The sequence below is a fragment of the Rissa tridactyla genome, chromosome 4 (genome assembly GCF_028500815.1).
Source record: "Rissa tridactyla isolate bRisTri1 chromosome 4, bRisTri1.patW.cur.20221130, whole genome shotgun sequence".
NCBI lineage: Eukaryota > Metazoa > Chordata > Aves > Charadriiformes > Laridae > Rissa > Rissa tridactyla.
Window position 1 is genome coordinate 4,934,638 of NC_071469.1, and position 24,630 is coordinate 4,959,267.

At 42.8% G+C, this 24,630-nt stretch overlaps 1 protein-coding gene across 5 annotated transcripts in view; it reads left to right on the plus strand.

The window, feature by feature from the left end:
- The window catches only part of NAV2 (neuron navigator 2), a 434,285-nt gene that overhangs the window by 193,708 nt on the left and 215,947 nt on the right, over window positions 1-24,630 (plus strand). For 4 of the 5 annotated variants that reach the window (XM_054197526.1, XM_054197527.1, XM_054197529.1 and 1 more), the window contains exon 1: window positions 4,760-5,162. The exons of the other annotated variant lie outside the window; for it this stretch is intronic. In XM_054197526.1, the coding sequence (XP_054053501.1) occupies window positions 4,905-5,162 (258 nt within the window). In that variant the 5' untranslated portion in view covers window positions 4,760-4,904. Of the gene's footprint in view, window positions 1-4,759; window positions 5,163-24,630 lie in introns of those variants that run through there. 5 annotated transcript variants of the gene reach the window in all.

The following is a 24,630-nucleotide window of genomic DNA, read 5'->3' on the forward strand; positions in this document are numbered from 1 at the left end:
TGTAGGCATTTTCTTTCCACTTGGGTCTAGAGACCCTGTCCTGTTGTTAATTGATGGCGTATGAGCGATGGAGGCAGCTTCAATAGTTTTACTGTTCCAGAAACATTCATCTCATTCATAAAGATCATCTGTTCAAGAGCAGTCGACCCTGGGTTTTGTTCTCTTTTACTGCCTTTGTTTTGGGCAATGTGCTGACTTGCCTACAAGCCCTTCAACTATTCAAATAGTTTCCACTGATGCGTCGAGGTCTCCGGGTCACATGAGTCTGCTCACTAAAATTTTGAGAATATTAAGCCAGTTCTCGACACCAGAGACTTGGCACTCGAGATGACACTACACGGTGCTAAGGAGCCACAGCTTGTATCCTGAGCAATGGCATCTCTTGAGCTTAAAAATCAGTCCTGCAAGCCACATCAGTAGGTTTTTTGGGTGTATTTTTTTCGTAACAGGGAAGTGAACTGCTTGGTTATAGCATTTTTCCCTCCATATTCCCCCAGTTGGGGAGTGGGTGGATATATACTGGCCTGCAGGCAGAAAAGGGGGGACGTTGTGTTTATTCAGGCAAAGGTGCTCGTCAAGCTTGAAGCTGCAAGGGAAAGTTCCCCTTGTTAGTGGCTCATCCAACAGGCTCATCCTGTGGCAGGAAGGAATGAAGCTCTCGCATTTTGTTTAGATAATTTGCCTGCTTTTCAATATTGCTTACCCATCTTATAGCTTAGATGCAGAATTTGGTTGCTTCAAAACCGGGGAAGGGAAAACTGGTTGGGCTTTTCAAAGAAGATAACAAAGACAGGTTCCCAGATCCCATCGGCTGTCCAAGAGAAGTAGTTTCTTTTAAAACTCCTAGCCTTAAAAAACAGGTAAAATCAACTATTTAAAAAACAAAACAAAACCTAGTCACTTCCAAAGATAGACCAAAATTCATGTTGCCCATTTTTGCAGAAATAGCCCGTAATGTGACGTTAACAATTTATAACCTCATGGTATGGCTGTACTGCCACTGGATATGCTATGTTGCATTTCAGCAGCATTATGCTGTAGTGTTTGGATATATAAAGCAAAACATGCATAGCTTTAAAAAAAATAGTTGTTAGATAACAACGGATCGTTAATGCAAATTTTAAATAGCTGTTTTTCACTGAACCCATAAGAGAAGCGGTAGTTCTAGGCCACTCTTCAAATGTGTTATCAGGAATTCACATTAAGCTTCGGTAAAGAAAAGGTCCGTGTTATTGATTCGGCAAAATAACTGGCAGGAGCATAGATTGCGAGAATTCAGCAGACATCATCTTCATGTCAGGAGACAGGACTGCACACCAAGACATAAAGTAGTTTCCTCTGGCTGTGGAATATTCAATTCACCATCGCCAAAGGATCAGATTCATTAATTGTTAAAGGAGCAATGAAAGGAATCCTTTTCTTTTGCTCAAATTAACTTTTGTGTCTGTTTTGGTATCCTGTATCCTAGCCAGTTTTCCAAGATGAAAACAGAACAACAAAAACTGGCAAGTTCTGTGCATCTGGGATTGGTGGCCTGAACCTCATAAAACGTGTAAGTGAAGAACAGATCATAAAGCTGTCAATTAGATCTTCTAATAGCTTTTAAACATTACTATATTTTATTACAGACCTAAAATTAGCCTTGTTTTCAGACTTGGATTTTTTTCAAGTTTTTCATACTTTGGTCCAACCTCCTTTTTAGCTGGCAAGGCAGAGTTGTCAGCATTGAACAATGGAAATGGTATCGGGGCATTTTAGATATTTCTGCTCCCATAACTACCAGTCCTTTCGTATGGTAAATCTGACTTTCTGCGTCGAGTTGTTGGGATTTGAAATTTTCTGTGGAGCTCTGTCTAAGCAGAGACTGTGCATGGCGTTAGAACAGGGGAGAGGGGAGATTCAGATTAGGTATCAGGAAGAAATTCGTGACTGTGAGGGTGGTGAGCCCTTGGCCCAGGTTGCCCAGAGAAGCTGTGGCTGCCCCATCCCTGGAGGGGTTCAAGGCCAGGCTGGATGGGGCTTTGAGCAGCCTGGTCTGGTGGGAAGTGTCCCTGCCCAGGGCAGGGGGCTGGAACGAGATGGTCTTTAAGGTCCCTTCCAACCCAAACCATTCTGTGATTCTATGAAGAGAGATGGGCAGTTTCCAGTCTGAGGTTAATGAATAAAGAGCCTAGGGTGAAAGCAGTTACTCATAAAAACAACAACAACAAAAATGATCATCTTCGAGTTAATAGAAAGCAGCCTGCAGAGTTGGGATATGTGGAAGCAGACGTGCTGAAAAATCCCAGCAACAACCAAAACTCCGGTTAACACGTGAGCTTCATGTGTGCTGTGGGAACTTGAATTACTCAAGTGGGGGGCAGCGCTCAGTGAGAGATGGCAGGCTGCAGTGACAGCGTGGCCAGGCTTTGCTTTTGGTTTTAAATAATCTTGTTAACATGAGATCTATCCAAAAAAAAGCAAACGAAAAACCCCGAACCAGTAACAACAGAAAACCCCACCTAGTACAGCTAAGGTCTTCTGAAACGTGTTCTGTTAATGGAGACAGACCTTTTTACATCACGATGTTGATGAAGAATAGTACTTTATAATGAGGAGAGCACACGTTCTGACTTTAATTTCCAGTTCTGCCACTTACTCCCTATGTAACCCTGGAGAAGTAATTTAAGGTGACATCCACAGAAGGATCCAGCACACAGGTCGCATCTGATTTCCGTTTCCTAAAATGCTATCCTAATCCTGCTGCCTAATCCTGGAGACACCCACAATCCAGAAATGCCTCATTTTTCCGTCTGGAAGAGTCTCAGATGTAAAAACCTGGGGTTTGTGCATTTAAAACTTTCCCAAAAGCCGGGGTGTCAAATAGGCAGGACCCAGCTCCCCTTGAAATGGGTCGTGGAGCGTGCTTCAGCCTTCCTCCTCTGGGTGCTCCCGGCAGGCTGGATGGGGCAGGGCGGTGGGGCTGTGCCACCTCTGTCCTGCCAAGTAGCTGGGTGGCTCAGACGCTCACCCAGCCTGTATTTCAAATATTTCAAGGGTGGGTTCGTCGCTTCTTCTCTCTGCTTGCTGGGATCGCTCTTGTCCCTGCCACCCGGGTGGTGGTGTAGGAATTTGGTCTTGAGGCAATGGGTGAGGTGGGAATCAGGAGCTGAAGGAAGTGCCCCTGCTTGGGAAATCATCCAGTATCTGGGACTGTGATTTAAAATGGGATTTAAAATGCACCTTTTTCTTCCATGTCTCCTGTTAGCTGTGTGAATGTTATTCTGAGGCACCCTCCCCTCCCTGTATAACGTAAGAAGCCTGCGTGGTAACTCAAAGCCTTTGGCTGTCGGTGTTGTGGCACTGTAAATCCCGGTGCTGAGACCCCCTTAGGAGTCCAAAGGCATCTCTCCGTGCCGTGAGTTTCCATAATCCTCCGCGGTCCAGCACGGGGGCAGAAAGAGGGATATGTGCAGGAAATGTGTAACGCTTCGCAGGAATGAGGGATGTGGGGGCTGTAACGGATCTCGGTATCTGCAGAGTAACATGGGGAGGAACCTGTGACACCAAAAGAAAGACTCCTAAAAGCAAAGTGCCAAGTGTTGCTATTATGGGGCTGCATTACTCACGGCGCTTATTCAAATTCCTGTTGATGCTGGCAGCGGGGAGTTTTCCCGAATAGCAACGAACAATGAGTCATCACCAGGTGTTTTTATTTGAAAGCGTGTTGGGGTTTTTTTTTTTTTTGCTGTTGTTTTGTTTTTTTTTAATTTCAAAAAGAAACCGCTACATAACTCCCTCCGTGCAGCCCTTACGGCGTCTCCCGCTTTGCCGCGGAGTTCCCTGCCCGCCGCAGGACTTGAAGCCACTCCTCCCCCTGCAGAGAGAGAGAGAGAGGCAGAATTATTTATTTTTTTAATTTTTTTTTTAATTTTCTTTTTTTTTTTTTTGTGCCTGCTTCCAGCAGGCAGGGCCAATCCGCGGGCCGCCCTGCCTGCACCGTGCCGAGGGGGGGTTGTGCAGCAGCCGCCCCCCACCCGGGAGAGGCGCAGGATGCTCCCGCTCCACTGCCGGAGGGGAAAATGAGGTGGCGGCTGCTTTCCCCTTCCCTCTGACAGCTGAATGCTTTTTATTTTATTGTATTTTATTTTATTATTTTTTTTCCTCCGGGTTTTCATGATCAGCACTGGGGGAGCCGGGAAATTTTGCGGCCGCCGGCGTGTTTTTATTTAACGTTGCTGTCAGCGGACGCTTCTCCTTCTGCTCCAGCATCGTTGTCCTGTTCACAGCTATTAAGACTTAAGAAGCTTGATTCTCTGAGGCTCGTATCCAAGGGCATCAGTCATTAACACACTGAGCTACATCTGCTTCTTGGCTAAGACTGAAGAAAGACATCTTAAGCTGGAAATCCTGCTTGCTCGCTCACTCGCCCGCTCTCTAGTGCATACGGAAGGGGAAGCATATGCAGCAGCAGGTTCCTTTTTTTTTTTTTTTTTTTTTAAATTCTAAAAGGCTGTGTCTCACTTTGGAGATGCGGTGACAAGATAATGGAGTGAAAGTCTCCCACGTTTCCGGGGAAGAAAATTACAGGAGTCAGCCAGAGAAAGGAAAGGAGCAAGTTAAATAACAGCAGAAATAGGAAGGAGGACAGTGGTGAAGAACTGAAAATAAAATTAGAGGAAACAGGTGGAAGGCTGGCATAAAGCAGGGAGATATTTTAGGCTGAAAGTGTTTCTTGGTTTTGTTTGGTTTTTTTTTTTTTTTTGTTGGTTTTAAATTCTAAGCTGGTTTTGGAGATCCCTGCAGTAAAGCAGACAGCTTTAGTGGAGAGCAGCTTCCCCAACGTGTCCTTTTCTCTCTCCCTGCCTGCTGTCTCTGCTGTTGCTGCTGCTGACAGAAACGTGTTAGGAAAGCAGAAAGAGAAAATGCCAGCCATCCTGGTAGCCTCCAAAATGAAATCGGGACTACCTAAACCCGTCCACAGCGCTGCTCCAATCCTGCATGTCCCGACGGCCAGGACCATCCCACAGCCCTGTTACCTGAAGTTTGGGAGCAAGGTGGAGGTGACGAAGCCATTCTATTCCAGCCAGATTCCTCTCAAATCTCCTAATGGGCAAGAAAACGCAGGAGATGGACTCGCACCAAGGAAGAGTGGCTCTGTAGAAAATGGATTTGACACTCAGGTTAGAAGGCAGCAAATGTTGGGGAGGTTGGGGAGGTGTATGCCAGGATTTATTTCTGTATTGAATGTGTGCAGCAGGTTTTCTGAGGGGGAGAGCAGTGGTGTGAACGGCAGCGAGAGAAGGGATGTGTGTGTGTGTGTAATAACATCTGTCCACAGTGGTGGGATGTTTTCTATTCCGCATAGCGGCATGTGTTACCGAGGGGTGGCTTTGTAATTTGGTCAGCATGGTGGAGCCGATGGTGGGGTGGTGAGGGATGGGGCTGCGTGTGCTGGTTGCCTGTGGTGCCTTCTCTGCTGCCATTGCTTGAACTTGGGGGATTTATGGAAGGGAGATGGTGGAGATGTTGTGTATGGGGTGTGTTCTTTGTGCTCTTTTTTGTAGGTGCTAATTGCAATGGCTGGGTTGTGTGCCTGGGATGGGGAAGGATTGCTGGTTGTCAGGAATGTGTTTTGTGTTCGGTCAGGTACTGTACTGGAGCGTTAGTCGTGTGAACGTTCTTTATTTGTAGTTGTGTGGGGAGTGAATGGGAGGCAGTGCTTGATGTTCAATTACAATATGCATGTCATTCTCAGTACAGCTAAATTAAATAGATGATATAGGAAATGAATACTCAAGCGGAATTGTCTGTTCTAATGCTATATATGCATGACATCATAGGTGCAGCACATTATCTCTATGCATCCCCTTTAATGTGTATCGGTTTTCTAACATGTTTTTATGCACGCTGCTTCCTGCACAGGGAGGAGGAACGTACATTCTTCAGCTCGTTTGATTTTTGTCAGTGTAGTAACGTTCCCAGCGTGGCTGGGGCTGCCTGTGCTGCTGATGCCCCGGTGTGCTCAGCGGCAGTGTAAGCAGATAGTACGCGTTAGCGTACTACGGGGCGAGCAAAGCAGATGGGCTGCTGCAGCACGCAGAATTGATTAACGTTACATCGAGATTGCTGTAGAGCAGCCTGATGTATTTTGGCAAAAGCCGTATACATTACAAGCTGCTTCTACCAATTTCTGAGCCCGGTAGAAGGTGATACCGTTATACCGGGATAGGGAAATGATGATAGATACTTACCTTTTTTTCTCCTTGTCCTTCTTTAATGAATAACAGGTCATCCCTACCGTCTAGCTTTTGAAATCTATGGCCTCGTCACCCTATTCTCTTAAGACAAGTGCGACTACTGTCTGGGCGTGTTTGGCCCCATGCCCTGAATTTTAGGATATGCTGCACTTTGGTTGCTGGTAGACAGGGTGACGTATGGGGCTGCTCAAGCCAGACGAATATGACTGTAGCAGTTCCTGAGGGACTGGGAGCAGGAAAAGGAGACAGACGAGTATTGGTGGCAGGGTGGTGGCAGCAGACAGACCGCCCCGTGCATCTCATCTTGTTCTGAAGAGAGAAACAAGTACTCTTATTATTTTCTTTTTCCCTTGTGCTAGAGTCGGTCCTTGTGATTGTGAAATGTCAGCAAAATCTCATTATAGGCTGCTTTTTCTCTCAGACACACCTTGGTTTCTGCATAGAAATTTACATTCCTGCAAAAGTAATTGTTATTCATAAACACTTTCTCCTCTTATAACAGATTATAATCAGAGCTCTTGCCAGTTTGCAGCAGGAAGGGGAATACTATGGTGGTTTTAACCCTTACACAGATGTGGAACAAGCTCCGTTTTTTTATATCCTGGTGATGAAAGGGTCTTCATGCTAACTTGTTATATTTCGACAGGGAGGGCTTTTGGCCAAAGGAATTCCAGATAAATTTTGAGTCTTGAATAACTTCAAGCACTGTGAGAAATCCTAAGCTTTGTCATTCTCAGTAACCTCATTTGGGGAGCAGTCTTAGCAGATGACCAGCACCTTTTAAGGTGTGAACCAGTGAGGTCTGGTTTACTATCCATTATCTTGAATAAACACAGTCCTTTTTTGTTATTCTTATTGATCCAGCTTTGATCCCTCTGCCCACGCAAGCATGCAGGTTTTTGCCATTCAAGGTAGTCACTTGGAACATTGGTCTATTTCTAAAGGGAGATTTTGCCCGATCGGTTGTATCAAGGGTACTGTTCTTTTCTTTTTCTACTGTCCCTGCCTCCCGAGGGAGGAGGACCAGGATGGATGGACGGTTGCCAGATGGCATGTCAGCAGCTGAAGCATTTTCATCTTGGAACACCTTCAACTACATTCAGGTATAGAAGTGCTTTCTGATAATAAAACCTTAGTCTTAAACACTGCACTAGGACTAAACATCTCAAGAATCATAGACACGTCCTATGAGGGTGATCACTTGCTTCTCTGGACGTTTTATCTGAAGTACCAATGTGGCCCTCACCATTTTGCTGTCCAGGCACCCGGCATCTCCTGTGAGGGAGGGAAGGTATATTCTTGTCATGGCATTTAGAGTTTAGATCCACAAATTGGACCGATACCAAATGTTTTGGCACATTCTTGGTGCCAAGATCTTTTGTAGATCTTGGTCCCTGCATGGAGTTTGCAGCCCACGGGGAAGGACATAATATCCTCCTGTGTGGGTGGAGGGAGAATTAAAGAGAGATTGTGACACTTGGATCAAAAGCCAAAGAGAAGAAATAAAAATGACTGAAGTCTGTTTAACTTGTGCTGTATTCCTTGCTGAGGCTGAACTTGGAATTTGCAGCCCCAGACTCTCTCTCGGAGTTCGAGGCATAAGCTATTTCTATCAAAACCCGAGGTGATATCAGGCCACTTTCAACACAAGTGGCAGAGAAGCATTGCTTTTGTAAAACTGCTTAGCTGGTAGAGCATTCGCTCAGAGGGTGGGATATCAGAGTTCAGTTTCTATTTCAACACGAGGGAATTCAAACTCCTATCATATCTCCGGAGGGTTTCATAATCAACAAGCCACAGGATGTTCTGGGAGTATTTTAGGGAGTTGCTCTTAATCCTGTTGAAGTTGGTCCTCTTTGCACTACACAATACAAAATTCAGTTGCATGTACGGAATAAGGACAGAGAGCAACTTGACCTTATGTTTAGGACATCTGCTAACAGGGAAAGAAATTATGGGAGGGATGAAACAAATAAATGGGATACCTTTAATTCTTCTCTCTCATCATGGTGTACATATACTTCCACTTTGAATTTCTATATGCCTTTTCCCCTGCACTTAGTTTACTGCTTTTTCGGGAGAAGAGGCTGTGTCTAGTGCGTAGACCAGAAGTCACAATGAGCAGACCATGTGCTAATGCTGTTTGAGCATTTTTCAAGCCACTTGCACACCAGTCCTAGGTTCATGAGCTTTTTTTTGGTGCCGGGTGGTGCTTATCTTGAGCCTGATTCTTCGAGACCACGGGCACTGCAGGTGGTATTCATTAAACTACTAATTTTTTTTTAAACTACTGAAAATCAAGGTGTCCCACTTGAGAAATGTGGTATCAGTAAAACCTTCTCAATATTTTGATTATTTTTTTTGTTCTTCTTGATATGGTTTTACATGTGTAAGCTGGATTTTATAGCAACTGGAAGTTTTGTGCCTTTAGGCCGTATAAGGGCAATGTGTTATTTAAAATGCTGTGCAATTTATAAAAAGCATTCTTCAGAGTATTTCAGAGGCTCTTTCCAAAGAAAGGTCTGAGGGTTTTAGCATCAAGCCCATTGTAAATGCTGGTCGGAAATCTTAGGTGGATGAATCACAGCAGTATCGTTCCTGTTTCATTGTTGCTGATACACACACTCCATTCATTTTTCCATATTAAATTCCCTGTGTTGTGCACAACAGTATCCTACTGTTGCACTGCTGCTTATTTTATCTAATTTGAAAACACCGCCAATAAATTGTACCCATATTTAGAGAGCATTGTTTTGGAAATATTTAACTTTGTTACCAGAGAAACTTCCGTCAAGTAGATAGCAAGATAGTGATCTCTCATATACAAAATGGTATTTATTGGTTATTCTGAAAAGTCGTATGTATTTGGCTACTAAATTTGCATTAGTTATTTAAGACAGAAGTCATTGCTATTTAGAAGCCCATGGGCCTGGTTCGTGCAGGATGCAAAGAAGAAAGAAACTGGTCCAGGAATACAGTCTGTTGCCATGTTATTGTGAAAGGCACCGAAGGAGATCATGGCTTTAATTACTGTATTTATTGCTGCTATGTTGTATTCTCTAGCGTCTTGATTTTCATTCTCTGGAGAACCTAAAAAATATTTCCTGTTTGTATCTTAAGTAACTGTAGCAGTCGTAAAAGCACCTGGACATTAGTAAGTCATGGGTGCCACCCTTCTGCTAGAACACTTAAAACACTTCAGGTTGTCAGGCATCTGTTTAACCTGGTATTAAAATATGCGTATTCAGCAATTGCCTATAACCGTCCTTAATGCTGGGCAGGGAGGGGTAAGGGTGGGATTTGTTGTTTCTTTGCAAAAGTCTTCGCAATATTCATTTGCTGGGTGGTGGACGTGGAAGGTAGATGCTCAATAGGTGTTATCATGTCCACTCTTACTTTTCTTTTTAATTCTTTTAACCTTTTCTCTCAGGATTTCTAGAACTCTTACAACTCTTTGTGCTATCTACTGAACTCTTTTCAGTTTGCCTAGACCTTTTATTAAGAATTCAGTTCAAGTCTGGATAGATATAAATGTCTGCAATAAAACTACCTTGCTCAGCTAGATTTTCCCTCATGTTGCTTTCCCAGTTTGTGAAGACTGTGTTGAGTTGGGTGTTCTAGAACTGGGGCATTCTTGATCTCCCCATTTTCAGTCTTACACTAAATGTTTCTTCTAGTGATTTAGTTCTTCTTTCCCAGTTTGTGAAGATCATCTACGTCTGGGGTGTTCTAGATCTGGGGTGTGCTCCAAAAACATTTCCAATACCCACCGACATCCAATACCCACCGACATGGATTTTTCTCATTAGCCATTCTGTAGCCCAAGTCAATGACAATGGTATGGGATGGAATTGGTAGAGAATCTCCACTAGAGATCCCTGCGAAAAATCTATTGGATAGCCATTCCCAGGTTGATAGCACGCTACTGACAAATGTCAGGGAGTTTTTCAGTCAGTTGTGCACTGCTTTGGAGTACTCTGGCTGCTCACAAATTGATTACTTAATAGGTTGCTCCATTATTTTTCCACGCTTCAAATTTAGGCTCGCATCAACTGTTTGATGAGCCACGTGTGGCTTGGAATCTGTTGGCTATTGGTTAGCCTCCTCTGCCTCGCCATCCCCGTTCTCATGCCATTAGCAATCCAAATGAATCCATATAGTTCAAATATTAGTAATTACTTTCCTATATTTTAATTAACTTTATCAGAAGCCATTTATATCACTGTCTTGCTAATGTGAAACTTCATAGGGAGAAAGTGTAATAAAGCGTGTTGCAGAGAATTTACGCCTTCCTTTATCACATGCCTTAGCTATTCTTATGCGTGACACTGGGCTTCACAGTTTTACTACAGAACTATCCTGCAACAATCTTTATCTGGACCCAGTTTGAAGTCAGATGTACATCGACTGGTTTCAGTGCCATCATGTCAGCTGCTTCAGTGGTGTAAAATTTAAAATTTGGTCTTGCTACCACTGCTGAGCTAATTATATAAGAAATTATGAGAAATGTGGTCAGTAATACTGGTAACTTAGCCATAAAAGATAGCTTTTTGCAACGTTGGAAGAAACCAAATGAGGTCACCTTTAGGATGTGTACGAGTGAGAAATTCTACTGAAGAGTTGGGAAAATCTGAAGAAAAAAACTGTAGATTCAGGCTATCAAAATATATAACCACAAAAATAATTTTAAATGAGTATTAATGAACTTGCTTGTATAATTATATTTATGTGCTTAAGTACATTCCTATTAGAAAAACCTCGCTGTATCTTGCCTTCTGATGGATTGGGGGTTTTTGACACACCGTAAGCAATCTGAGGCTATTAAGTAGCCAAATTCTTCTCCTATTTATGATTACAATGGTTTTGATAGTATGCTTATAGATACGTACCAGTAAATATTAAACTGTCAGGGAGCTATTCCAAAGGAAATGTTACCAGATAGAACACAAGAAAACAATTAGGAAGTTGTTTTACTGTGATTATTAACATGGAGTTTTCAGTGGTCTGTCTGTTAACATAAAGAGCTAACCTTTTTTAATGCCCTGCATTCAAACAAAAGACGTGAAGTTGCACTATCAACTAAGGCGGTTCTTTCAGCACTGGGTTTTCATTTAGAGTACGCGGAGGGTCACTTGGGTTGAAACTTCCATTCAGTTTTTAATTGTAATACACAATGAGTGAAAATGTGGGGGGTTTTTTTGCTCTGATTTCAGTGTAATTGTGACAGTTCTTGGGTAAAAGAGTATTTGGTTATCGCGTGACGTTCTTTCCCAAGTTCAGTACCTTCACTGTCGAATTGCCCGAGATGGAATTTCCAAAGATATTTATTGTTGAGCTAATAATGCTGCCGTTGAATCCACTCAAGTTTGTACAGTCCATGGCTAGTTTTTTGAAACACTTATTTAAAATGACCTTTTTTCCTCCTTCCGATTTTTTTTTTAATGCTATTTCTCTGATCCCTGCTAATAGGCAATATCTAAGGGGCTTCCAAATTTTAATATACTTAACCTAAGAGCACTTCTTAGGGGTAGCGATATTGTTCTCATTTTATAAACGAACGGCTAAGGCACAAAGAAACCCAGCCAAGGTCATAAAGTCTTCAGCTACAGAAAATTACTCGCTAGTCCCCTGACTATTAGATTATCTTTCTCCTTTGCTGCTACTTGTTAATCAGTTCAAAATGCTTATGCATATGGTGTCCATGTGTTCTCCCTCTGTCCTTGAAATGGTTAGCTCGCTCCAGAAAATGACATTTCTTCACTGAACACTCTCACTTTCTTTGTCCCTGTTTTAGCAAGTCATTTTTATCACCTTCTGCTCTGACACTTGATGTAGGGCAGCGCCCAAGCGGGACACTTTGGTCCAGCTGTCCTTGAACCAGAAACGGGTTAATTATTATATTGTTTTTCTTGCTGTCTTTCTCCCTGCCTCCCTTTGCCTCCCTGGCTGCACTGATGAATGTCTTTGACAGCTTTTAGAGTTTTGCTTCTTACTTTTCCTAGGTTGTTTGTCCATCCTGTCTTCCGCTGAACTTCTCTTTCTTGATATATGTATGTGTTGTATTTCAGCTCATTCTCCGCTAGAGGCTTGTTTGAACTGAAATTGGCTTCATCAGAGAAACATTACGTCTTCCTACCTATCCAACTGCTACCTGATATATCTATTTTTACAATGTTCAAGTATGGATAAAATAATTTTAATTTGAAAAGCAAGTGTAATGTGAGGAAACGGAAAGCTGAAAGCATCTGTGTGTAGCATAGACCTAGCACAGGCACCGCTTCAGCTGTCCAAGTGTTCTTGGTGGCTGAAAACCACGCTGGCATGCTTGATGGAGCTCATCATAAAGTAACATTCTCTGGTCTTCTGCAAAACAGGCACATCAAAAATCACGCTGTACGAAATATGAAACCTATCCTGAAGGAAGCTCCTGGAGATGCAGAGAGGGACGAGTATATTAGCAGAGGAGAACAACAGATACTACTTTTAAAAATTCCTGGCAGTAAATCTGAGCTTTACTTCTCAAAAAGGAAAAAAAAAAAAAAAGAAGAAGAAAAAAAAATATCAAATTACAAAGAAGGGTCTGGTAAACAAAACCTGAACCTTTCCCAAGTTTCAAGTACCTGAGAAGTATGAAAAAGAAAGAAAATTATAAGACACCACCTGTGCTCTTTTTTTCTATCCAGAGGGTATCGGAAAAGAAAGCCTTTATTTTATTGAGATAGGAAGGGTGGATTCAGTTCTTGGTTTTGGAAATTCAGGGCTGGTTTTGGCTATTTTTTATTTCCTTTGAAGAGTCCTTTGAGAAACATTGTCTACTCTGTAATTTCGGTTTCCAGATTATCTCACCACTAGATTTAAATCTCTGTTTAATTTGTAGAATTTTAGCCTGCAAGTCCCTTTTTCCAACTGAAGCAGAAGTCGTTAAGGAGGGATTTAAATAAAAATTATTTTGTGTAAACTTCCCAAACTTGCAGCACAAGAATAAGTGTTACAAGTGCTGTTTAAGAAGATAGAGTTTTGAATAAAGCATTAGTTGGGCCTTTAATGGAAGGATGTGTTTTCTGTTCTTCCATTTTTTCTCACTTGCTTTCCGCTTATTTAAGCTTTGGGGCTAAACTTTCTACTTTTATTCTGGTATAAACCAAGATACGCTCTTAAAATTTAACCCATTACTTTATTTTTTCCTTGCAGCAAACCGTAGAATCTCAACCAAACTCAGAGTCATTCTCCTGAGAAGCTTACCTGGCTAAAAATACCCTGCTTGAATATTATTTTTAGAAACATCTATATTTGAAGTATATAAATGGTCAGATTTTATGTGTATTATTAGACATGAACTGTTGGTACATTTTGTAACAGGAAGCTGCTGGTTTTCCATTCACCAAGAACTGGAATTCAAGTCAAACACTTGGCACTTACTTGTATGCCTCTAATTTTATCTGTAAATTGTTCTTTCTGAAATAGTTTGTGGAAACATTCTCAGTTTCTTCAGTTTTGCAAAGCATAGGCATGGAAATAACTGCTAAAGCTTAAAACAAATAAACCCTTTATTAAAATAAATAATTGAGAAAACAGGTCACTTCTTATTTTTAAACAGGCTGAGATCTGAAGTTTTACTCTGATTCCACCTTTTTTTTTCTCTTGAAAGTATTTTTAGGTGTGTTATCCTTGGGTTATTTTTCATTTTACTTTGGGGTTATTTTAGAATTGGAAGCAATGTGTGGGAAAACAATACATGAAAGGAAAAAATATCAAACTTCTGGATTTCAAAATACACTTTTACCAGGACTTTTGCCCCTATGCATGTTCAGTTTTGGACTGTAATATCATCATATTTTGACAATGTCTTCTTTACTCCCATGGCCTATTCTTAACTATTACCCTGTGTCCATCCCTTGCCTTGATTGTTTCCTTAAGTCTTCTCCCTGGTCTCATCTTGTGCGGCTTTTTTCTCTACAGCTATGGCTAGAAGTTGCCATGTCCTCTCTTTCACATTTGGAAAGAGTCCCTAAATCTACTTATTTTACCTGTGCTGTCACTAATGTTGTGTGTTATTATTAGACATTTCTTCTGTCTTGTCCTTTATGTAATGACCACCGTGGTATAATCTGAAAGTGTGTAGTGGTGGGTTCATGTTTACAGCGTCAGAACTGCAGACAGTAGCAAGGCTGTCCTGGTGGAACTAGCGGTTGTAAACAGAGTCCCTGGACTACTTTCCAATAGTAATTGTTGAGGTTTTATTTTATACAAGCAAGAAGGAAAACTTACAGACTGTAGAGACCAAGGAACTAGGGATTGGCAGGTATTGGTTTGGTAGCGACAGCGCTATGCTTGACAAGAAAACAGGGTCAGGTCTCCAAAACATGAATTCTTGGGCAATAAGTTGATGGATTCATCGGCTTTTTCTTTGAAAGTGGAAGTTGGTCTATTCGTAAAAGTACGAAATACTATTAGTCCTTCCTTCAAGTTCTGGGAGCTCAGAGGAGTGGAAGCCAAGGTACTTGGCTTGCTGCTCCCTCCATGCCTTGGGTGGGGGAAGGATGGGTTCTTAGACATGATGGTCCCAGAGGCATAGGGCCTGGGCTGTAAAACCTTCTTGGAGAAACCCAGAGATGTTTGTCTCACCTGCCTGACAACAAAGTTGTCTAGTTATACACATCCAGGCCTTCTCATGTTATATAAACAAAACAAAACAAAAAAAACCCCAAACCACACAAAAAACCCCAAACCAACCCTTGACAGGCTGACTTGCATGGCTGTAGAAGTAGATGTTCTCAGTGCTGGGATCTTGTTGTTTTGGTTGTGCTTTCTCCAAATGGGAGGACTCAACGAACTTCCTTGATCATTTCCATGTTCCTCTCCCTATTAATGCTGTAGAAGCTGACGAGGCCTTTTGCTACTAGGCAACTAAATTTTTCAGAGTTGTATAGGGAGAAAATCTAGGATGGCCATCTGAGGACACCCATACTTCATTTTCGGGAGAAGCAGAAGAGGTGTATGAGAGGCTGTGATTTTAATTCCTTCTGTATCCAGGACTTTGCAGTGTATTTTATGTCTGTGACAGAGCTCTTTACACGCTGTTCTTCAAGCTAATGGGATTTTGGTCTTCAAACAAAAGGGATTTTGAGTGTGATGGTCTCATTGCCGCAACATGTGAGGATCTGTAATATTTTCTAGCGTCTCAGCCTCCTTGTAACCCATTGGATGGATCTGCCATTTGGACAACTGAGGGACATTCTCAGTTGTAAAGATTGTTGTAGTAATACCTTTCTGTTCCATGTGATGAGGTGAATCTTCCCTGATAGGATCTTCTACTGAAAGTGCTGACCAGGGATTATTTTTATGTTGTATTTTTCTGCCATGTATTAATTCTATGTATTTGCCCATTGGTAGAACAAAATGAATACCCTGGTGGCATTTCATGTCGTTGATCTAGTTTGTCTGCTGACATTTTATGGCGAATATGGACACTGAGACTTTGTTAAACTTGTACGTCTTGAACCAAATATTTAGAAGCAGGTTCCTTTTTCTTTAGCCATGTCCACATGAACCACATCCGCTGTTACAAACTTCAGGTAACTTTAGTACCGATAAGCTAAATACTGGTTTTGTACAAGTATTTTTAGACGACTGTGACAGCTGTCTTTACATGTCATATCTATTTTGGCCGTTTCTCAGATTATGACATTAATTACCAGGAATTCATTTCTAATCAACTTGTAGAAGGGGCTCTAGCAAATTTGCTTCCTCTGGCAGATAGACAACTATCAGGCATAGTATCGTGAGATCAAGCAGATACAAAGATTCATGTCATGTCTTTTGGTGTCAGAAATCCTCCTTAGCCAATGTAGCATGAGGCAAAGTTGTATTTTCTTAGCGAACTGTAATCAGAGAACATTGTCTGTACACGCGTGTCAGAAGGTAAAGACCTGGAACAGATGTAGAGGACACATTTGCATCCACCAAGATCAGCTTTGAATATAGCCGGTGGAAAAAAATAATTAATGGATTGGTCTGGTAAGACAAATTTGATTCAGTTGTAAATTATTCTTCATTGCAAAGAGTCTTATGGGTATTTAAGTCTTCAAAACTAATTTTAAAAATGCCACGCGTGTTTCAAGATCAAATGTGCATTGGCCATTTGAAGCAACAGCTCGGAAATAGGTTTTCTTTTTTCTTGCTCGATGACCACGGGTCAGTCTGCTTCTCAGGATGGCCATACCATTCCAGACTTGTCTGTGCCTTAACTGGGACGGGTTATTTTGAGAAGCCGTATTTTCAGCATTGCTAGATGTTACTCCTTTGAGATGGGCTCTGGAGCACACAGGAGTCCGATCCTCCGGGGTAACGTGCCAAACGAGCACTGCCAAGGAAAGCTGGCAAAAAGGTGCCTGTCCTCTAGCGTGGAGCTGGAAAGGGGAGGCAGCAGCGCCCTATTTATCCCTATGCAACCTCGCCAGGGGAATTGTAATGAATTTGCTTTAATTTACAAAACAAAACCACTTTCTGCTTTTCAAGAGAGAAGAGCAGCGGTTGCCTAGGATCCCGTTTCCAAGCAGTCAGATACAAACTTCCCTCACTGCAGCAATGGAGACTTTCCTTTTGCTTGCCTATAAAAGGTCGCCTTTCGACCTTTTACCTGGTAGGGTTTGGACCACGTGGAGTGATTTGCTTTATAGGATTTAATACTTAGACTCTAAACCGGTGAAAGGAAATCTAGTTGTCATAAGGAGCAGAAATATTTGGAAGAGGACCTGTTTATGAATGAAAATGTCATGCACTTAAAATGTAATGATGGAAGCATCTTCTGCAAGTGAGACTAAGCCAGGATTTCCTCTTTTTCCTGTGGCCGCTTCTCACTGTGGTGCCAGGCAATGGGAAACACTCTGAATACTGGGACAAATTTGGAGGTGCAGTGCCTTTCTGTGAGATGTTTGCCTTTGGGATCCACTGGCTGAGGGAGGTGGAGGGAAGCACGGAGAGACCCCAGACTCTGGGGGAGACCCCAGGCCATGAAGGGGAGCCAGGTCTACCTGCTGTGTCCTGTCCTTGCGACCATCTCCCCAAGCCTCGGGTGTCGGGCGGTCAGTGAAGGTCCTACGGTGGGCTTTCAGCTGCCTTTGCCACAGGTTGCATTTGGGATCCTGGAGAAGATGTTCCTCTTGTGGGTGTGTTATGGCTTAAAGGCATTATGGTGGGGAGACTTGGAAGACCAGCCCTGTTGGAGGTGAGGTGAGTTGTGGTGCATACACAGTTTTGGGCCCTGGGCTGTAATGCCTGTGGGTCATACCCACCAGTGCTTTGGTTTATCAGGCCGGATAGGAAGACAGCGGTATCTTAACACAAGAATCAATCCCAGTTTCCCCTTCTTGAGCAGGTTACTTGCTGCAGCAGGCACTTGACAAAAAAGGAGAACAAAAAGAAGGGGGGAAAAAAAAAAAGAGGGGGGAAAAAAGGCATATGAAAGAACCTGAAATCATAAAGCCGGTCTGCAGATCTCCTCGACTGCTCCATAGCAGATCCTTCACTGTCCTATACACAGTTTCAGATTTGTGCGGAAACTTAATCTCTTGGCCACAACAATGTGAACTAGATAAGATTCAGTCCTCTTTATTGCCTCCTGAGCTCCCTGAAATTCAGCAGAAAATGGGATTGGCATTGAAGAAGCACAAATTTTTATCTATTATCTTCATAGCCTGAGAAATGTCTGTTGGTATGAGACTTTATGGTGGGGACTGATGCCACCCTCGGCTCCCCGTAGGCTGCTGTGTCAGCATTTCCGAGCTGATGGCCCGTCAGATCCACTCAGTGTTGATTATGCAGCATTAAGCAGAGAGAGATTTGAAAGTTCAGTGTTCTGCTGGCAAATCATTTAATTTTAGATAATTTTGCGGTGCTTCTTAGCAGCTTATACAAATGGATTTTCAACAACTAAAAGCCTCGGGCTTTCCAGGCACGTGTGAACAACACCTGTGGTGGAAGGAGTCTCTTGTAAACCATCTTGTGAGTAGCTGCAGCATCACTCAGCGCCGTTACCCTCCCTCCTCCTTTCTTCCCCGAGAGCAGCTGAAATGGCGGGGCTTGGTTTGGCCAGTACTTTGCATCATTTATAGCGATGCTGTTAAATGCTGGGCTGAAATGGATGGTAGCTCAGCTTAATTTGCATGATTTAAAATGCCAGCTCGGTTTAATGTAGAGCAGCTGGTATATACTTAACTCCTTCAGGAGAAAACTTTAATACCAGCAGATCGCATTATCCAGGGCTACGCTACATTTATTTATTTATTTATTCCGTCTCTTTGCTGCTTCCCAGAACATTTGTAGAGATCGTTTGCAGGTCGCTGGGGAAGGGCTTTGCTCTCTGTTGATATTTCTGTATCTCACGGGGTTCACAAAGGAAGAAATTGGTCCCGCCGTGTGACAAATACTTGTTGCAATTTCCCAAGCGTCTGCTTACACTGACCTTAGCAAATAGGACTCTAAATTAAGATGTGACATGATGAAGGATGGTGAGATTAGTTGGAAGAGGGACAGGTGTAGAGGCCTGGATTACGTGGATTACTGTATACTCAATTTCTTAGGGTGAAATTTCAAGGTTGTAAATGGCTAATTCCACAATTATGGAATTAGAACGTGCTGTGCTGTCCCTCTGGGTGCTGTGCCGGCAGCCGAGTCACCTTGCAAGGGAAGGAAGAGTTGCAGGATCAAAGAATTCCTTTGCTTCCCTGAAATAATTAGCGCAGCCTCAGTGAGAGGATGGAGGGAGCGTAATCTTTTAATACCAACCCTTCTCAAAACTGACCTTGTCACAGGCAGATTCAGCTTCTCGCAGAGGAACAGATGTGTGATAGAGTCACTGCGTCAGAAACGCTGGCGCAGGATCTCATCCTCTGCCAAAATTCCCTTGTCTTTCTGTAGGCGACAGGCCTCTCGTGCTACAGAGTTCTGAACGTGCCTTTGGGTGAGCTGTGAGATATTGTGCGATGAAAATGGACTTTACAAAGTCAGGGCTTTCTTAAGGCACTGACGATTGAGCTTTCTCTTCCTCTGGAAATTTTTTATTCTCTGGAGTCACAACTTGAGCTCAGGTTTCTCACGGAGCAGCAGTTTCAAAGGGTCAGTTGTGAAGACCATGATTAGTTTCAAGCATAAGTCGTTAAGCTAGAGAGAGAATATACCTGTTAGGGGCTTTTGACATGCCGTAAATCCTTCAATATTGCATGGGAAGTGTAAGTCCTTCTATTACCCTTTATAAACCTTTGTGTTAGAAGATACCATGTAGTTATTCAATTGACATCAGTGCTGTATTTGGTGTACAGGACATGAAAGTCAGGTCGGTACAACAGAAAGGCCAGCTCTTCCCTAATGAAAACTGATTATTGTCGTCTTTGTTGTGAAAGGGAAACCGCTAAGAAGATGACGTCCTATAATCTTCTTCCATGAATGTAGACAAGATAAATTGCCCTCAGCGATTAAATACTTCATTATTTCATCTCATGTTGTCCACATGTAGGATCATTGGCATGCTTGCATGCTGTGGAAGATTACAGCCCTGTAGTATATAGTCAGATTATTTATGTTGTACTGTACTTATACCATAACTCAGTTGAACATCTGAGTGGTTTTGATGTATAATCTGCAAATAATTTCAGCCATTTGAGGAAAAGGATTGCCAACGGTTACTCTTAAAAGCAGTGAATTTAGCTAAGCAACGTGTATCCATCCTTTAAATAGCTAGAAACCATTTTGTGAGACAGTTCAGAAGGTGCTGCTAGAGCTGAGGTAGAATAGCGTGGATTAGTAATTGGTTGTCGGGCACCAGGTCAAAACTTCAAACAAATAATGCTATTTGTGTTTACCAAGTCTGACTCTAGGCTTCTGGAACGGGAGCAAAGTAGCCAACTTTTCATTTACGGTGTGTGTTAGAGCTGACTGAGAGTTAGTGAATCCTCATCAGCCACGTCGCTTGGGTGTTTGCAGTATTGTTTGTTTTCTTTTAGAACTGAGGGACAAGTTTATTTCTTTTAATGCTTTTCCATTGATTAATACAAACTTTTCAGGGATCCAGGCTTGACCTCTAATGCTTAGTATTTCATTCCTTACTATTTTGCACCATGGATATTTTTAACTCGCTGTTTTTAGGACTTTTCCAGCTGGTCAAAAGGTTAGGAAAGCCAGTTCCACCAGATTGGACGTGCTGTGAAAAAGCTGGAAAGAATGATAAGGTTAGTTTTTATGGCACCTTCGTTTGGAGCTGTGCCTTCCTGCTAAGAAGGGTTTCGGTCCTCAAAGGGCAGGGAGGACCCACTGGTGAGTGTGGGAGCCCTGAAGACCCACAGGCCACCAGCCTGGGCTTCAGAGAAGCCACCTCATTACTGCCTGCTGCAGTTCATCAGCAACAACTCTTATCTCACAGGTGTTCTGTGGAGATAAATCCATTATAATTCCAAGCAGCTCAGGTAAAGTGATACCTGGAGCTGTGAAATTACCTTAAATAGCTAACTGTGTAACTCTTAAGCCTTCATGCTTCAGTGGGATCTGCGCTTTCCTTATCATTGATTTTTCTTCCCCTTAAGGTAATACTTGAATCAAAGCAGGAGATACTTGATTTAAAATCCTTTCCACTAATGATTCCTAGATTTTAATAAAACTTGTGAAGGATGCAAGGTACATCATTACCTCTTTGTTAGGAGGAGGTTTTCACTTATAAACACGTATCATTACTTTTTTGGCTGTGCCCTCAGAAAACAGCGATTTATCCTTTAATGCTGAAAAGAATTTAAAGGGAAGATAAAATCGAAGAGCTGCATACGCTATTCCAAATTCTAATGAGGAGTTTGTGGGCTGTGGGTTACCATCTGCACTCCACTTCGATGCCATCTGCCCACAAGGAGAAAATCACCAGCGGAGAAGAGAGTAGGACGTCCTGCAATTAGGAAGCCACATAACCACCAGTTACACATGAAGACCTTGTGAGATTTGTAATGAAACCCCGGCCTTTGATAGTACTGCTCTGAAAAGGAAAAGAGGAGTGTAAAAGGAAAAAAAAAAAAAAAAAAAAAAGGCCGTTGAGATTTTGGAGGACTGGAAAAGGGGATTTTAAGCCCCATGAATTGCATGATTGACCGCGTTAGTAGAAGCGAGGAATCTGCAGAGTGTTAATTCGTAGCATGTAACACAGTCAACTGAGAACTATCTGTGAAGGCTGAAATTATGCTAATTTATGCAGCTCGCATTGCTACTGCAGTTTAAAAATAGCTTCGTTTCTAGAGAACCAGAGCTACCGTATTGCTCTGTGCGGCAGGTTGACTTTGTGTTTAGCTTTGCAAATTTTACCAGTTTGAACACAGAGCCAAACCCTACTTATGTGGGCTTTGTGTGTGGAGGTCGGGCTGGTTATACCGCATTGCATCGCTTCCATTCAGGAGGCTGAAAGGAAAACGTGGGTCCTCTAGCTGAGAAGTGGCACGGAGGTATTAGCGGATGCTGTGAATAGCTGCAGTGTTAGGCCTGAGGCTGAATAGTTCAGATTAAAGCGTGTTTTGGGTTTCTCAGTATCTGGTTTTGTTTTGCGGAGCCTGACAGCCTGTCGCTCAGACGTGGGGTGCTGTGGAGTACCTTCGAGAGGTGTTCGAGTCGCCTTCTGCCGCTCTACGCGTCATGGTTTTCAGTGCTTATGGGATGCAAGGGACAAAAAGAGAGGGGAAAAAATCCTCCATGTATTAGTTGTGATTAAAACCAATTTTCGAGTTGTCATATTGGAACTGAATTTCCAATGAGTGTGGGTGAAAGTGTGAAGTAACAAGCGTATCGCAGCTGGAGTCAGTGGGTAATTTCATATTCTGATTTCTTATTTTCAATTCTGAAGGAACTAGAATATATCTTGCAGTTAAAGTCATAATTTAGCTTTATGAAGAAAATTGCAGACAACGCTGGAGCTGGTTTTAAAGACCAGAGCAACTCGGGACAAAAAGTCCTGGTGCATAACTTGCCTTTGAACAGCTGTTCCTCTGACAAGAAGGTGGCAATGGGTTTTGCCCACCAGAAGATAATCTTTCCAATGGCTTTATGTCTGCATAGATGAATCCTGTGCATCCTAGGGATGAACGGGCTCGGTTTTGGAAGTCTACAGTGATGGGTGGAAGCCAAGCAAATATAATTCCTTTTCTTCTACCACCTTCTGGTGTCTCCAGTCGCATTTCCTTTCCTAGTCTTGGGATAAGACTTTTGATAAAGTGTTAATGCCCGAGCCCTTCCCCATTTAGTGGACATCCCTTAACGTTTTGCAGCTGGCTGCTTCTCCTTCCCTCCCAGTTGGCTAACTCAGCACTGCCAGATCACACTGGGTGGGACTGGCAGGTGTTGCTTATCAGCCTTAAGAAGCTGCCCATGGGAGCTGGGTTCTCCCCTACCGTGGAGATGCACTGGGCAGCAGCAGGGGAGGTCTGAGTAGGGCATGGGCTTGTGCTGGAAGAAGTGGGAGGCTTCAGGTAGGTGTTCCTTCTGGAGGGGGACCGAGGTCTGGGTTCTCTTCTAGATCGTTGCGCTGTATAGAGCTGGTAGGGCTTTGTGGTTTATCACGTGCATCTAAATCGGTTAATGTCTGGTAGGTGAAACAACACACGGGAGAGAGAGGGTCTGTGTCAGATAGCCAATTTAAAATGATCAGTTGTTCGTGTTTTGTTAAAACCCTTTCTCAAATTCAGCTCAGGAATGACTGCTAACCTCTGATGGGGACCCACAGCTGGTGTGGAAAGAGATGTGGGTGTTAATCCAGCTCATTTAACAGAAAACTCTTAGTAGAGAGCAGTGGTTACAATGCAAATTATCCAGGGTCTGCTTTAGGATTGTATAAAATGTCTCTTGAGTGGGTCAGCAGCGTGGCTGGCAGGGAGAGGGTGCCCTGCTGGGAGCTACTGGTCATTCAGCACTTGGCATCGGCCTGAAAGTAGGTCTGAGAAGCAGACGTAGATCAATGGCTACGATTTTTGCCTTCCTTACTGTAATTACAAATATTGGTGAGGTCAGATCAGAGATGTAACTATATATGAATTAACCTAGGAATGTATTCTTCCTGCAACTCAGTTTAAAAAAACCCACGGATTTGTTTACTGAACTGCCCAAGAAGTTTAGAAACTGGAGTCCTGGGATACTGGTTGAGGCCAGATTGCTTTTTGGTTTACAGCATCACAATCCACTGTGATGCCTGCAACTATACTTGTGCTTGCAGTGGAAATTAATTTCCATACACCGAGCCACCTCTGCCTCTTGATCAAACTTTAAGAAAATAATTGGTAAAATAAGACCATCAGGTCCTAACTCACTTATACAGAAAACTCATTGAAAGCCGAGGAATATGAGCACCCTTTCTGATCTAGCTTTCTGTCCGAGTGCAGGCCTGGTGTATTTCTATCGCTCTCAGGTCATCAAAAAGCGTCTTCTCTTTCTGCTTTTTCCAGATCTCATGTGGTTTTGGGCATATATGCAGTGTTTGGATAGTGAATTAAGGGTGGGTTGTGTGCTATTATGTGTGAGTATATAGCATTGTTTCACAAGGAAGGTCCACGATGTTATAAAAGAGAAGTAATGGTGTCCTGTGGTAGCTGAAAATAATTAAGTGGCCTACAGGTTATGGGAGATTCAGGGCAATATCGTTCCCTCTTTGAACCAAAATACACCAAAGGGGGGTTAGTTTGCGGAACGAAGTGAATATAAGGGTTCGCCGGCATGAGGCAGCCATACCTCCCGCACAGAAAGAGCGGGATTTGCAAGGTTGCAAGGGATCATTCCTGGATTCTTGGGAGCTCCTTATATTTGACTCAACCTTTGGACTGCCTGATTGAATAGGAATAGCTGCGGCGGCTCTTTTTATTACCTGTGGTTAGTCTGGTACTGAATTTAACTGCTAGCAAAGGGAAAACAGCTGGGGAGAGGGCTGAGGGAAAGGCAAAAGGGGAATGAATGAAGCAGTTGCCCTGGGGCTCGCCGTTGGCCGGGTTAGCTGGGCTGCGATTGCCACCTGGTGGTGTGGAACAGAACCAAACAAGACCTCATTCCCCTTCAGTGTCCTCAGAGGAGTTCCAGGGGATTACGTAGCTGTCGGGTATCAATTAGAGTTATTATAGATACACGCAGATAATTATTTCCATGAATAATTAAAAAAAAAAAATCCACTGTATTTCATGGCCATCATTTATTTTTGGGCACAGACACTGTTGTAAAATAGAAATAATTGAGGCAGCAATAGGCCAGCTTAATTGATCCTCAGACTTCTGTTAATTGATCCTCAAACTTAATTGTTTCAGGGTCAGCACTGGTGCTTAGCTTCACCAAGCACCTGGTTTCCTTTGGATTGCCGGACACAAGTACTGGCCTGCCTGGAAACCCTGTA